This window comes from Scophthalmus maximus, chromosome 16, assembly GCF_022379125.1.
Source record: "Scophthalmus maximus strain ysfricsl-2021 chromosome 16, ASM2237912v1, whole genome shotgun sequence".
In the NCBI taxonomy this organism is placed as follows: Eukaryota; Metazoa; Chordata; class Actinopteri; order Pleuronectiformes; family Scophthalmidae; genus Scophthalmus; species Scophthalmus maximus.
The window spans coordinates 10,259,604-10,272,235 of record NC_061530.1 but is presented as its reverse complement, the minus strand read 5'-3'; the positions used below and the strand labels follow the sequence as shown (position 1 = coordinate 10,272,235).

The following is a 12,632-nucleotide window of genomic DNA, read 5'->3' as shown; positions in this document are numbered from 1 at the left end:
CCTAGTGTGCAGAGAAACGTCTGAACGCCCTTCGCCTGATTGGTCCGTTCATCTGGCGCGAGAGGCTTGCTCGAAGTTTTGAATTTTCTAACGGCGGTCCTCTCGAATCTCCACTTTTCCACATTTCGGCGCAGCCAGGCAGCAGTTGTTGTCCGGAGTTAGCTAGTCACAGACGTGTTTTGTTTTTTTTAGTTATTGCAAGCGCTAGAGTTTGGCGGTAAATACAGGAATAATGGCCGACCCACTGAAGGTAACTTTACGGTCATTTCCATAATTCTAAACGCTGCTAACCCGCTGTGAAGCTCGCGAGTCGCGGCTCGCTAACGGTCAAACGTGAGCTAGCCGACCCCGTGTCGCACATCAACTTAACTGTCGTCTACGACTTTTAAGAAACGCACATATAGGACATGACAAAATGCACTGGTCCAAAAAAAACGACAGTTCTTGGCGTGTCAGGTCCGAAAGGTAGTGACTCTCCACACGCGACGTAGGCCAACGTGTGAGCCGCAACATTAGCTTGGTGGTTCGCTAACACCACAGCCATGTTCCCTTGTGATGGTGTGCAAGCAGCGTCTTCGATCACCAGTGTTGTCATTTTTAAACTGGCGACTGGGTAATGGTTGATTCTTACAGTTATAATCGAGATGAATACGCAGTCTGTTAGCCCCAGCTGAGATATTCCCCCTGAAGAGCATCACAATAAATCGAGTCTAAGAAACCTCAAGAGTTTGTTGCTCTGATTGTTGAGTTTTTTTCTTTCTCATTTTCAGTAGACGAGGTAACGTTATTTGTGTTCATGCTGGCCCGAGGTTTCCCTCCTCGTGCACATTGAAACCGCAACATTCAAATAGCAATGCAATGATTTGCACGCCGCCTGAGAGTTGTCTGGCATTGCAGATGTTTGTCATCGTATGGAAGTTGCCTGTAACACAAATGGACGCCCCTGTTGCTGTCCCTTGACTGCACCGCAAGAACGTTAACACAAGAGATCATCCTTTGTCACCTGCAGCAGACCTTCTTTGAAAACAAGCCGGTGGAGAAGACGAAGAAAGACCCTAAGCGTCTGTCAGTGGAGAGGATCTATCAGAAGAAGACGCAGCTGGAGCACATCTTGCTTCGACCGGACTCCTACATAGGCTCCGTGGAGCCTGTCACCCAAGTAAGAAGTCACACAGGCAATGTCTGTGTTATTATAAGAAATGATCGCGTCTCTAACTGACTGTTATGATTTTTGAGACCTCCAGTAAATCCCACAGGAGCAAATGTGAGTTCTTTTTTTGGTTGAGTGGTGCTGTCACTGCAAGGTTGCAGGATGTTGATTAGGGAGAATAAAGCGTTAATGGTTCATATTATATGAATTCATGCATCTTTATAGTTACTACTTGACTATTTTTTTCCCTCAGCAAATGTGGGTGTATGACGAGGAGGCTGGACTGAACTGTCGTGACGTCACGTTTGTGCCCGGGCTCTACAAGATTTTTGATGAGATCCTTGGTGAGTAAACGCGTCTCATAGTTTTAGATGGTGTACAATCTAAATAGGCAATATTTTCCCCATCCCATAGTTGGCCTGATGTAATGAAATAATTCAATTTCATATTCTCCCTACAGTAAATGCAGCTGACAATAAGCAGAGGGACAAGAGCATGTCCTGCATCAAAATTAATATTGATGTGTGAGTAATATATAATACTGTACAGTACCCAGATAAGATCTCAGAATAGCCTATATTCCTACCACAGTGGCTTGTAAGTTGTAAAATAAATCCACAGCTCTCCTCAGTATCACAGAAGAACATAGTGTAATATGTGTTTGTTTGTTTTTTCCTCTTAGTGAAAACAACACCATCAGTGTATGGAATAATGGGAAGGGTATTCCGGTGGTGGAGCACAAGGTGGAGAAGGTCTATGTGCCTGCTCTCATCTTCGGACAGCTCCTCACCTCCAGCAACTATGATGACGAGGAGAAGAAAGTCACTGGTGAGAATCATTGTGAAATAATGACGACAATATTGTTTTGTTTACAGTTCACATACAACATATTGATTGAGGTATTCAAATGAAAATGTTGTGTTTGGACACCCTGGATTTTATTTCTCTCGTTTTGTCCACCTTGACTCTTGGTTGTCATAACTTAAATCTCACGAATGACATTCATGATATCTTGGCCTGTGATGAAAATGCTAGAAACAACTTTGCAATAAAGTCCAACAGTGAGAGCAACATATACAATTTAATTATCAGACATGTTTAAACAAATCATAGTTTTAGCAAAAATCACATATTGTGAGTGAAGATTACAGCAGTTTCCCCCAGATGTCTGGATGAAGTTATGAATTATATGGGCTTAATATGAAAGAAAAGCATATCATCTTAACAGAAGGCTTTGAAATGTATGAACAGTTTTGTATAAACTTGCTACAGTGGAACCTTTTCTAGCGTCTCAACCTACGTCTTTTTCTTCAGGTGGACGTAACGGATATGGTGCTAAGCTTTGCAACATCTTTAGCACAAAGTTCACTGTGGAGACTGCCTGTAAAGAGTCAAAGAAGGTGTTCAAGCAGGTAAGAAGGAGACCAAACTACGTTTGCCGTTTTTAGTTCACCTTCACCTGTACATGAAAAATGTCATTTTAAAGTGAGTCCATGTTTTCTACAGACTTGGTATGACAACATGGGCCGGACAGCAGATCCGAACATCAAATCCTTTGACGGAGAGGAATACACCTGTATCACCTTCAGGCCAGATCTTCCTAAGTTCAAGATGAGCACCTTGGACAAAGACACACTGGCTCTGTTGACCAGGAGGGCCTACGACATTGCTGGAGCCAGCAAGGGTGTCCGTGTGTTCCTCAATGGCAAGAGGCTACCAGTAAGTTACCACGCTGTTTCCTCTGAGAATGTCTTTTTATATTAATCTTTTTCTTAGAGCCCCTTTTGTAACATCTTCAACTTTTGAATAGCTTTGATGGAGGAGGGATTTTAAATGATACAAAAGACAATAACCACACCTCGGGCATTTCTAACAGCCTACCCGTTGAGTTCAAGATCTTTGGATTTTGCTGTTGATCACATGCGCCTGTATGTGATTAAGACTAAGACAGTCACTCTCTTTCTCCAGGTTACGGGTTTCCGTAGCTATGTGGACATGTATGTGAAGGACAAGGTGGATGAGCTTGGCGACGCCCTCACTGTGGTCCACGAGACCGTCAACGAGCGCTGGGAGGTGTGCCTCACCATGAGCGAGAAAGGTTTCCAGCAAGTCAGCTTTGTCAACAGTATTGCCACGACCAAGGTAATGTCTCATTGTATTATATTCTCTGTAGTGTGTTTATTGTGTGTCACTGTGAAGCTGAGAGGTCGATGAATGAGTTTGGGGTCGTGACCTCCATGCCAAATTTATTATTTATTTTTATTTTTTTAAGTAGTCCTTTGGAGTACTGAGTGTCAATTTTAATTTTAACGTATTTTATCATCCTCTATTCAATTCAAATCTTAAAGCAGCTATGAACCATTTCAAGTCAGACTGAACTAGTAGACCAGGTTTCTTTGGCAGCTAAGTACAAATTTGGCTACTCTCCCAGCCACTCAGTGTCACTATGATTAAGATTCATGACATTAATTCTGTAAAAGGGATCTTATGGTTGTCCTTTGGGCCCCAGGGAGGGAGGCACGTTGACTATGTGGCTGACCAGGTGGTTGGAAAGCTTATTGAAGTGGTGAAGAAGAAGAACAAAGCTGGGGTCGCCGTCAAGCCTTTCCAGGTACAGTCATCATATATATATATATATATATATATATATATATATATATATATATATATATATATATATATATATATATATATATATATATATATAATTTGAATGAAGATGGAATTGAGTGATTATTGTTATCATAATTGTTGGACCAATATTGAGTAGCTAAATGGAAAATCTTCCATATGTTCTGTTAACAAAAGATAAAACCGTGTCTGCTTCCCTCTCTCTTCCTCCAGGTGAAGAACCACATGTGGCTGTTTGTCAACTGTCTGATTGTGAATCCCACGTTCGACTCTCAGACCAAAGAGAACATGACACTGCAGCAGAAGAACTTTGGGTCCACCTGTCAGCTCGGTGACAAGTTTATCAAACAGGTACTAATAAAAAAAAACACACTTCATTTCATTCTTAACCTCAGAAAGTGTATTCATTCTGATTTCACCAATTCCTCTTCATTTTCTGTTCTCCAAAGGCCACATCCTGTGGGATTGTGGAAAGCATAATGAACTGGGTGAAGTTCAAAGCTCAATCCCAACTCAACAAGAAATGCTCAGCTGTCAAACACACAAAAATCAAAGGGGTGCCTAAACTAGATGATGCCAATGATGCAGGTACTGAATACCAAGCTCGTTCGCTCCTTATTATATACAGCCTGGCCATATCAAAAGAAAAGGACTCGCCAATTTATCCAGTGATAACCATGTTTTCTGGCAGGTGGGAGGAACTCCATCAGCTGCACACTGATCCTTACTGAGGGAGACTCGGCCAAGACGCTGGCCGTGTCTGGGCTGGGAGTTGTCGGCAGGGACCGCTATGGCGTCTTTCCGCTGAGAGGAAAAATGCTCAACGTCCGGGAGGCGTCACACAAGCAGGTTGGTTATTAGATGGCAGCTCATAAATGGCGTTGTCAAACCAACATAATAGGTTCAATCAAATGAAAAACGATTGCAGGAATTTGTCTTTTTAAATTCCTGTTTTATTACTGTGTTTTTTTTTATGTATTTCTGTAAGTTGCTGAAAGTGAAAGTTGTTTGGGTCTGCCTTCTCAGATCATGGAGAACGCTGAGATCAACAACATCATTAAGATCCTTGGTCTTCAGTACAAGAAGAACTACAGCGACCCGGAATCCCTCAAGAGTCTGCGTTATGGCAAGATCATGATCATGACAGATCAGGTGTGCTTTCAGTGTGTACTGATGTCTGTTTTACTTTGCTTCTTACTGTGTCCAAATTTTGTACATCATTGAAAATTTATTTTATTACTCATTTGTAAAGCTGCGACAAACTCATACAGTTTTCTAGTGTTGAGGTTGTGGCCAGCTCTTAAGTTCAAGTGGTATTGTTTTACCGCTTGTTTATTACCTGAACTCATGCTGATATTAATAACATCAATATGACGGGACTCTTCTGTATTCCTGTGATTGTGACAGGATCAAGATGGCTCCCATATCAAGGGCTTGCTGATCAACTTCATTCACCATAACTGGCCGTCATTGCTGCGCCATAACTTCCTGGAAGAGTTCATCACCCCCATCATCAAGGTACGTAAACTCACAGGGATTCGCTCTTGCTCGCAGGCCTCATTATGCTCTAATTATTTTGCTTGCCTTACAAAGGCAACAAATAATGTTGAAATGTAGTAAATAAGTGTGAAAGGAAATTTACTTCCAGCTCTGATGGCAATCCAAAATGTTGCCTGCTTGAATTTGAAACAACACTGCCATCTAGTGACAAAAGACTGGAACATTCCTCAAGACTTCTTTTCCCCCCTCTCTTTAGGCAACTTACAAGAAAAACCAGCTGTCTTTCTACAGTATACCTGAATTCAATGCATGGAAGGATAGCCAGTCCAACCACAAATCTTGGAGAATCAAATACTACAAAGGTTTGTTACAAACCCCTGTGTGGTAGTAAAGCAGACGAAGTAAGCAGTCCTCCGTACCTGATAAGTGTCCTGGTTAGAGATTGGTGTGCTATTATTATTCATCATCTTATAGACTCTCTTCCTTTGTGGACTTTGTCAACGCAGGTTTGGGAACCAGCACATCGCAGGAGGCAAAGGAGTACTTCTCTGATATGCAGAGACACCGTATCCCATTCAAGTACGCCGGGCCTGAAGACGATGAAGCTATCACCCTTGTAAGATGTTACACATCTGATTTACATTCTGGGGAGGAGCACATCAAATTGAATTTACTTTTTTTGGATCTCGTAATTATCCTGTACACCCATTACACAATACTAAATAATTTATCACATTTCTTGCCAGGATTTGATTAGTGACTAATGAATATGAATAATCTTTCATCTTCTATTTTTTTGCTAGGCCTTTAGCAAGAAGAAAGTGGATGAGCGAAAAGAGTGGCTGACAAATTTCATGACCAACAGGCGCCAGCGCAGGGAGCACAACCTGCCTGAGGTAACGTCCCAACTACTGGTGAACGTCGTGTTATTTATTACTGATTTCAGTTGAGTTTTACTTAATGTTTTTCTGTGTCTTCACAGGAGTACCTGTACGGTCAGTCCACAAAGTCCCTCTCCTACAATGACTTTGTCAACAAGGAGCTGGTTCTCTTCTCCAACTCTGATAACGAGAGGTCAATTCCCTGCCTCGTGGATGGTGCGTGAAATTATGTTTATGTTCACACAGAACAAAGAACTGTAACTCATAAGAAATGCTGAGAGAGTGGTCTAATGTGTGTGCGTGTGCGTGTGCGTGTGCGTGTGCGTAGGTCTAAAGCCTGGCCAGAGGAAGGTGTTGTTCTGTTGCTTCAAAAGAAATGACAAGCGCGAAGTCAAGGTGGCCCAGTTGGCTGGCTCAGTGGCTGAGATGTCGGCCTACCACCATGGAGAGGTGAGATGGCTGGTTCCATCAGGCTACAGCCATACTATGTTTTCCTTTAGCTGCGTACCAGTATTAATCTCCGTCCATACAAACACACCGGAAAAGGTTTACACGTACACTGAGCCTGTGTGTAACGGTGTAAACAGGAAGCAGATTGTCCTCTCTGCAGTTGGTTGCCTAGTTACGGAAAATACGATGCGCAAGAAACAACAATGGTGAAATGTAAGTTCAGGGATATATTTTCACGAGTTGGAACTAGTATTTAAAGTAAAAATGTAAAAGTTTCTGCCTGTCCATGCTCCAACACAGCCCCCAGGGTTTTCAAACTAAAACATGACGAGCAGCTTTTCCAAATGTCTCTGTAGTGTGGACGCCAGGTTTGAACGTAGCAGCAGTTATGTATTTTAGAACCAAAATGTAGTCATGTGGATGTAGCCTCAATTAATTTAACTGATGAATTCTTTTGTGTGTGTTAAGAAACTTTAGTTTGTCCTTCCTTTTTAGTTAGTTTGGCTACTTTGCAAAACTCTTTCTTTTACACTGATTTGATCTGGTTGAATAAATAGTTTTAATATGTTATGTAAAACAGCATCTAATATCACATTTGTATTGTGTTGACTGTTCATGGTTGAAGCATCTGACTATATTTTTCGTGTTGTTAATACTAATGCTGTAATCTTCTCATTTCCAGATCTCTCTGATGATGACCATTGTTGGTTTGGCCCAGAACTTTGTGGGAAGCAACAACATGAACCTGCTGCAGCCTCTGGGTCAGTTTGGAACCCGGCTGCACGGGGGCAAGGACTCTGCCAGCCCTCGATACATCTTCACCATGCTCAGGTCAGCAGCCTCCTCACAACCCACTGACCAGTCTGAAGCCACGGGCCTCCTGCACCAGTGTAAGTGGTTTCAGAATGTGGGGGAGTTAATTTCTTGGCACCTTTTGTCCTTCCAGCCCTCTGGCGCGACTTGTTTTCCCACCCGTGGACGACAACCTGCTCAAGTACAACTACGACGACAACCAGCGTGTAGAGCCAGAGTGGTACATGCCCATCATCCCCACTGTGCTGGTGAACGGTGCTGAGGGTATCGGCACAGGCTGGGCCAGCAAGATCCCAAACTATGACATACGAGAGATCATCAACAACATCAACCGTATGCTCAATGGCGACGAGCCTCTGCCCATGGTGAGGACAGGAAGTGATTGTCGTTGCTGTCTGACACTCTTGTTTTCCGATGTACAAAAAAAATGACAAGGGGGACTTTTCCCCTCCCATAGCTTCCAAACTACAAAGGCTTCAGAGGTACAATTGAGCAGGTGATGGACAACCAGTACATGAACAGCGGAGAGGTCGCCATCATTGACTCCACTACCATTGAGATCTCTGAATTGCCCGTCAAATCTTGGACGCAGGTTAGCGAAAACTTTGTCTGTCCACTTAGGCACGTTCCATCATGTACACATCATTAATTATAATAAATGTGAGTCTATTTTAATCACATGTGAGTCTATTTTAATCACCTGTGTCATTTATGTCTCTGTGGTTCAGGCCTACAAGGAGAACGTGCTGGAGCCGATGTTGAATGGCACTGAGAAGGTCCCTCCTCTGATCACAGACTATAAGGAGTACCACACCGACGCCACTGTGCGCTTTGTGGTCAAGATGACGGAAGACAAGCTGAGGGAGGTGGAAGCTGCTGGCCTCCATAAAGTCTTTAAACTGCAGAGTCCTCTCACATGCAATTCTATGGTAATGACTGCCACATCTAGCTGGACCTTGCTGTAAAATCTCATGCATTTCTGAAAAGCTTCCCCTTGCTTCCCAACCATCCAGAAACTTTGTGTGTGTTTTTTTAAGGTTCTGTTTGACCATGTTGGCAGCTTGAAGAAGTACGAGTCTGTGCAGGACATCCTCAAGGACTTCTTTGAGTTGAGGAAGAAATACTATGTGCTGAGAAAGGACTGGTTGGTTGGCATGCTGGGAGCAGAGAGCGCCAAGCTCACCAACCAGGCCCGATTCATCCTGGAGAAAATCCAGGGCACCTTGGTCATTGGTTAGTAGCATGTTACAGTATTTTGCTTAAAGTACACGCTGCTACGATAAAATTTGAAAGATGTTCAAACAAGAAACATCAATTGTTTCTATTTGTACACATCTACACAATAAAAAACAGTTGTAGTGTAAGGTTTTGTGTAAAATTAAACACATCCTCTGAAATTGTAACAATATAATGGAAATTGAGACAACCTTTTTAAGCCATAGTTGATTAGACCTAGACCGTGTTTTGATTTGCCCTGGTCAAAAAGTATTCATAATTTTCATCTACTTTTAGAAAACAAGCCAAAGAAGGAACTGATCCGCATGCTTCAGCAGATGGGCTACGACTCTGACCCAGTCAAGGCTTGGAAACAGGCTCAAGAGAAGGTGAGACCCTTTCAAAAGATGTTCAGCCTCATCCACAAGGGGAGCTAAACACTCAGCCTCCACTTAAGCAAACAAGAATTATATATATATTGGTGTTCATGCTTTTAGAATGAGGAGGAGATTGATGATGAAGAGGAGGAGGGAACGGAGAAGGAGGACTCCAGTGGGCCGGACTACAACTACCTGCTGAGCATGCCCATGTGGTACTTGAGCAAAGAGAAGAAAGAGGAGCTGTGCAAACAGAGGGATGCTAAGGTGTGAGGCTCAGCAATACCACAAGCTTACCAATGGTCAAGATGTACAATTATAAAATATTCTGTTTCATCTAAACAACGTCCATTTTCTGACTGAACTGCTGCTCCATAGTTGACAGAGCTGGACACCCTGAAGAAGAGGAATCCAGAAGACTTGTGGAAGGAAGATCTTGCTGCTTTCTCCGAGGAACTGGAGGTATTGACCCTTTATTTTTCTGTACTTCTTTTGTTTCTTCTGCCTGTCATTGCCAGAAGTCATTGCCAATCTCACAGGACCATGCATCCATATTCAGTCTCCTGGAAATCTGGTTTCATTCAGTGTCGTCACTATCAATCTATTCTCTCCTCAATCATCGTCTGATCTTGCTGTTTCCTTATTCTCAGAGAGTTGAGGCAAAGGATAAGGAGAATGCCATCATGCCCCGTGTTAAGGGGACCGGAAAAGGCAAAGCAGTGAAGGTGAAACAGGAGACTATGCCCACGCCCCAGGGACGCCGCGTCATCCCCCGCGTTACCAGTACCATGAAAGCTGAAGCCAACAGGAAGGCTGACATTAAAAAAGGAGAAGGCAAGAGGGGCAGGAAAATCAAGGTATTTCTTTTCAAAATAGTTTCAATCAACCCAACTGTCAGAAACTACACTTTTTTTTTTTGTTTTTGTAAATCTCATATCTGCATCTTAGCACTTTCTGGTACAACATAAAGAAGGTACGGTTTTGTTTGACATTATTTTTTATAATTGCAGAGTGAAAACTTGGTGATGAAGATGGAGTTTGGAGAAGATGCAGAGGACGCAGAGAACGCAGAGCCGAGTGAGGAGCTTGGCTTGGCTGCACGACTGAGCAAGAAAACTAAAGCTCAGCCGAAGGAAAAAGGTGAGGAAGACAAATCTAACAACTGTTCCACTGCTGGCAAATAGTTTGAGTTCAGTCTTTAGTACAGAAGTGAACTTTGTGTTTGTGCCACCTCTGTTGTTGTCCATATCAGTAAATATAGTGTAACACATTTAAAAACTGATAAGAGGATGAGATAAGATTACACTTTATTTATGGCCACATAAAACCAGGGAAGGCTTGTACTGCACGTTTGCTGAATCACATCTACTCATACTGTAAAGAGGCCTCATTGCATTTATATCAACGATGACTAAGAAACCTAATTCTTCTAAGCAGTATCAAAGACAGGCAAGCAGACCACTCTTCAGTTCAAGACTGCTACGAAGAAGCCCAAGAAGAGCCCGTGGTCAGACGACGAGTCCGAAGACAAACAGTCCAGCAGCGAGATGGAGGCGGCGGAGGACGTTGTTGCCCCCAGGGAGCGCGTTGAACGTAAAACTAAAGGTGAAACTGAGACCCCCCATCACCCTCATCAACAATAACTTGACTGGTTTAATCATTGTGACATTTTTCATCTGTCAAACAGCCCAAACTTCAGCGGTCAGTCTATACACTGAATACTTGGTCCCTTACCCAGATCCTGAGACCAGATGTAAACATTCCACAGATGTTTTAAAGTTGTGTATTCAAACGCTGATTGAACTCATTTCCTCAGGCTAATTAGCTCTTATCTCAATTTACTTGATCTCTGCCACAGCGGTTTGATGACTTGTCTATTATGAGAATTTCAAAATCAACCCAATTTGTTTGCCTAATTTTTCAAAGCTGCCGTGAAGTACAGTTTGTCCGACAGCGAGGATGAGTTTGGTGACTGGGGGAAGAAGGATGCTCCAAAACACAAAGCTGTCATCAGTGACGATGACACCAGCTTCGCCCCGGAGCCCAGCACCATGGCGGACAGCGATGTGGACTCTCCAGCGCCACCTCCAAAAGCCCCAGAACCTGCGTGAGTATCGATCAACAGCCTTGACGAGTGAAGCTTCTTCTGCATCAGTTCATTTACCTCGAATTTCTTCATTTCTCTGCAGGAATAAAGTGACAAAGAGCAAAACGTTGAAAAAAGCTGAAACCAAGTCGAGCTGTAAGTACCGTACTTTCCCAGCATTGATTGTGAGCCTGATTCAGAGATTCAAATCATTTGCTCTTTGTGGATCTGTGCAGCTCAATCAGACGATCAGGTGCCTGCACCCAAGGCTCCAGTTCAACGTAAAACCAAAGAGGCTGTCCCCAAGAAAGCTGCTGCTGCCAGGAAACCAGCTGCAGCCAAGAAAAAGGCTGCAGGTATTTGGACAAATCAGTTTAGTGTCATATAGATGTATTTTTTTCTCATATCGAACTGTAACAGCAGTTGTGACAATTACAAAACCTAAATAGTAATATGCTGTCACATATTTGTTGTACACATGTAGATTATACATAAAGAATCCTTCCCTACGTTCTTTTCTCTAAGATGTGAAGCAGCCGTCCATCCTGGAAGCTCTGTCTAAGCCCAAACCTTCATCCCGCACTGCTGCCAAGACGGTCCCTTCGTTTGGATCCAGTGACTCAGAAGGTGAAGCCAAACCTGCAGTTAAAAAAGCGAAGCCCGTTCTCAAGCGCAAACAGGTCGTCAGCGACGACTCCGACAGTAGCTCTGGCGACCTCATGTCTCGCCTCAAGGCCAAGACGACCGCCGGCAGCAAGGTCAGTCTTCACGCTGAATTCTGATGGACCGCGAGGTCGTGCACTTCTTCTTATACACATATTTAGCGAGTGGAAAGTCACTATTAACACCTTGTTGTGCCTTAATATTTTACTATGGTGTAGAAACCTAAGAAATGGGAAGAGGATGACAGCTTCCAGGTGTCAGACGAGGAGGCAGCAGCTCCCAAGGCTGCGGCACCGCGGGACAAGCCCTCTCGCACCCGCAAACCTGTGACCTACAACCTGGACTCGGACTCTGATGAAGACTAGATTTAGCCTCTGTGTCAGTGTCCATTTGAACTTGGTTGATTTTTAGGCTTTTGTATTAAAGACAGGTTCTTTAGTAAGTTATACATATATCTTGTGCCACTTTTATCACTTGAAGTATGGTTGGCTGTACACTCGTGGCTTAAATGGATCTCAGTCCTGTGGTCTGTATAAGCTATAAAAAAATCAGATTTATTGCACAGCAAAAGAAAAACTGAAATAAGAAAATTTGCATCTGTTCTGCTTGGACATGGTTCTACCTTCGTGCAGGTCAAGCACATTTCTCTGTCACATGTCTCTTGAAAGTTTCCTCTTTTGTAATCCACTTGTGTTTTGTCTTTGTAAATATTTCAATGGCAGTTCATTTTATATGTTGAAAAATAAAGCTGATGTGTTACTACCAATTGTGATTTGCATGAAAATCTTGCTCGACGACTGACGTCTAGTTGATTTTGTCACAGATGTTTTTTTGTGTCTGTACAAGTCAATTTCTCAGGAGTATTC

At 43.0% G+C, this 12,632-nt stretch overlaps 1 protein-coding gene across 2 annotated transcripts; it reads left to right on the top strand.

The window, feature by feature from the left end:
• Positions 1-71: 71 nt before the first annotated feature.
• Positions 72-12,532, top strand: top2a (DNA topoisomerase II alpha). 2 transcript variants are annotated; one of them, XM_035611919.2, is made up of 35 exons: positions 72-250; positions 1,013-1,159; positions 1,404-1,494; positions 1,611-1,674; positions 1,833-1,978; positions 2,465-2,562; positions 2,657-2,869; positions 3,119-3,292; positions 3,660-3,761; positions 3,995-4,132; positions 4,231-4,369; positions 4,473-4,630; positions 4,808-4,933; positions 5,189-5,299; positions 5,538-5,643; positions 5,788-5,897; positions 6,085-6,177; positions 6,264-6,378; positions 6,491-6,612; positions 7,295-7,443; positions 7,559-7,790; positions 7,883-8,017; positions 8,154-8,354; positions 8,463-8,658; positions 8,938-9,029; positions 9,138-9,284; positions 9,396-9,479; positions 9,668-9,874; positions 10,028-10,157; positions 10,455-10,622; positions 10,944-11,124; positions 11,207-11,259; positions 11,340-11,459; positions 11,629-11,861; positions 11,985-12,532. In XM_035611919.2, exons 1-35 carry the CDS (start codon positions 233-235, stop codon positions 12,129-12,131), a joined length of 4,746 nt encoding a protein of 1,581 aa, XP_035467812.1. In that variant the 5' UTR covers positions 72-232; the 3' UTR covers positions 12,132-12,532. The 2 variants fall into 2 exon arrangements, with proteins under 2 accessions (XP_035467812.1, XP_035467811.1); XM_035611918.2 differs by having other exon boundaries at positions 1,010-1,159.
• Positions 12,533-12,632: the final 100 nt, after the last annotated feature.

What these genes read in the sequence shown, in the direction of transcription:
- top2a (XM_035611918.2), top strand. An exon ending in CCGTGGAGCCTGTCACCCAA is followed by an intron (nt 1,160 to 1,403) that starts GTAAGAAGTCAC and finishes TTTTTCCCTCAG; the next exon opens with CAAATGTGGGTGTATGACGA. An exon ending in TCATGATCATGACAGATCAG is followed by an intron (nt 4,934 to 5,188) that starts GTGTGCTTTCAG and finishes TGATTGTGACAG; the next exon opens with GATCAAGATGGCTCCCATAT.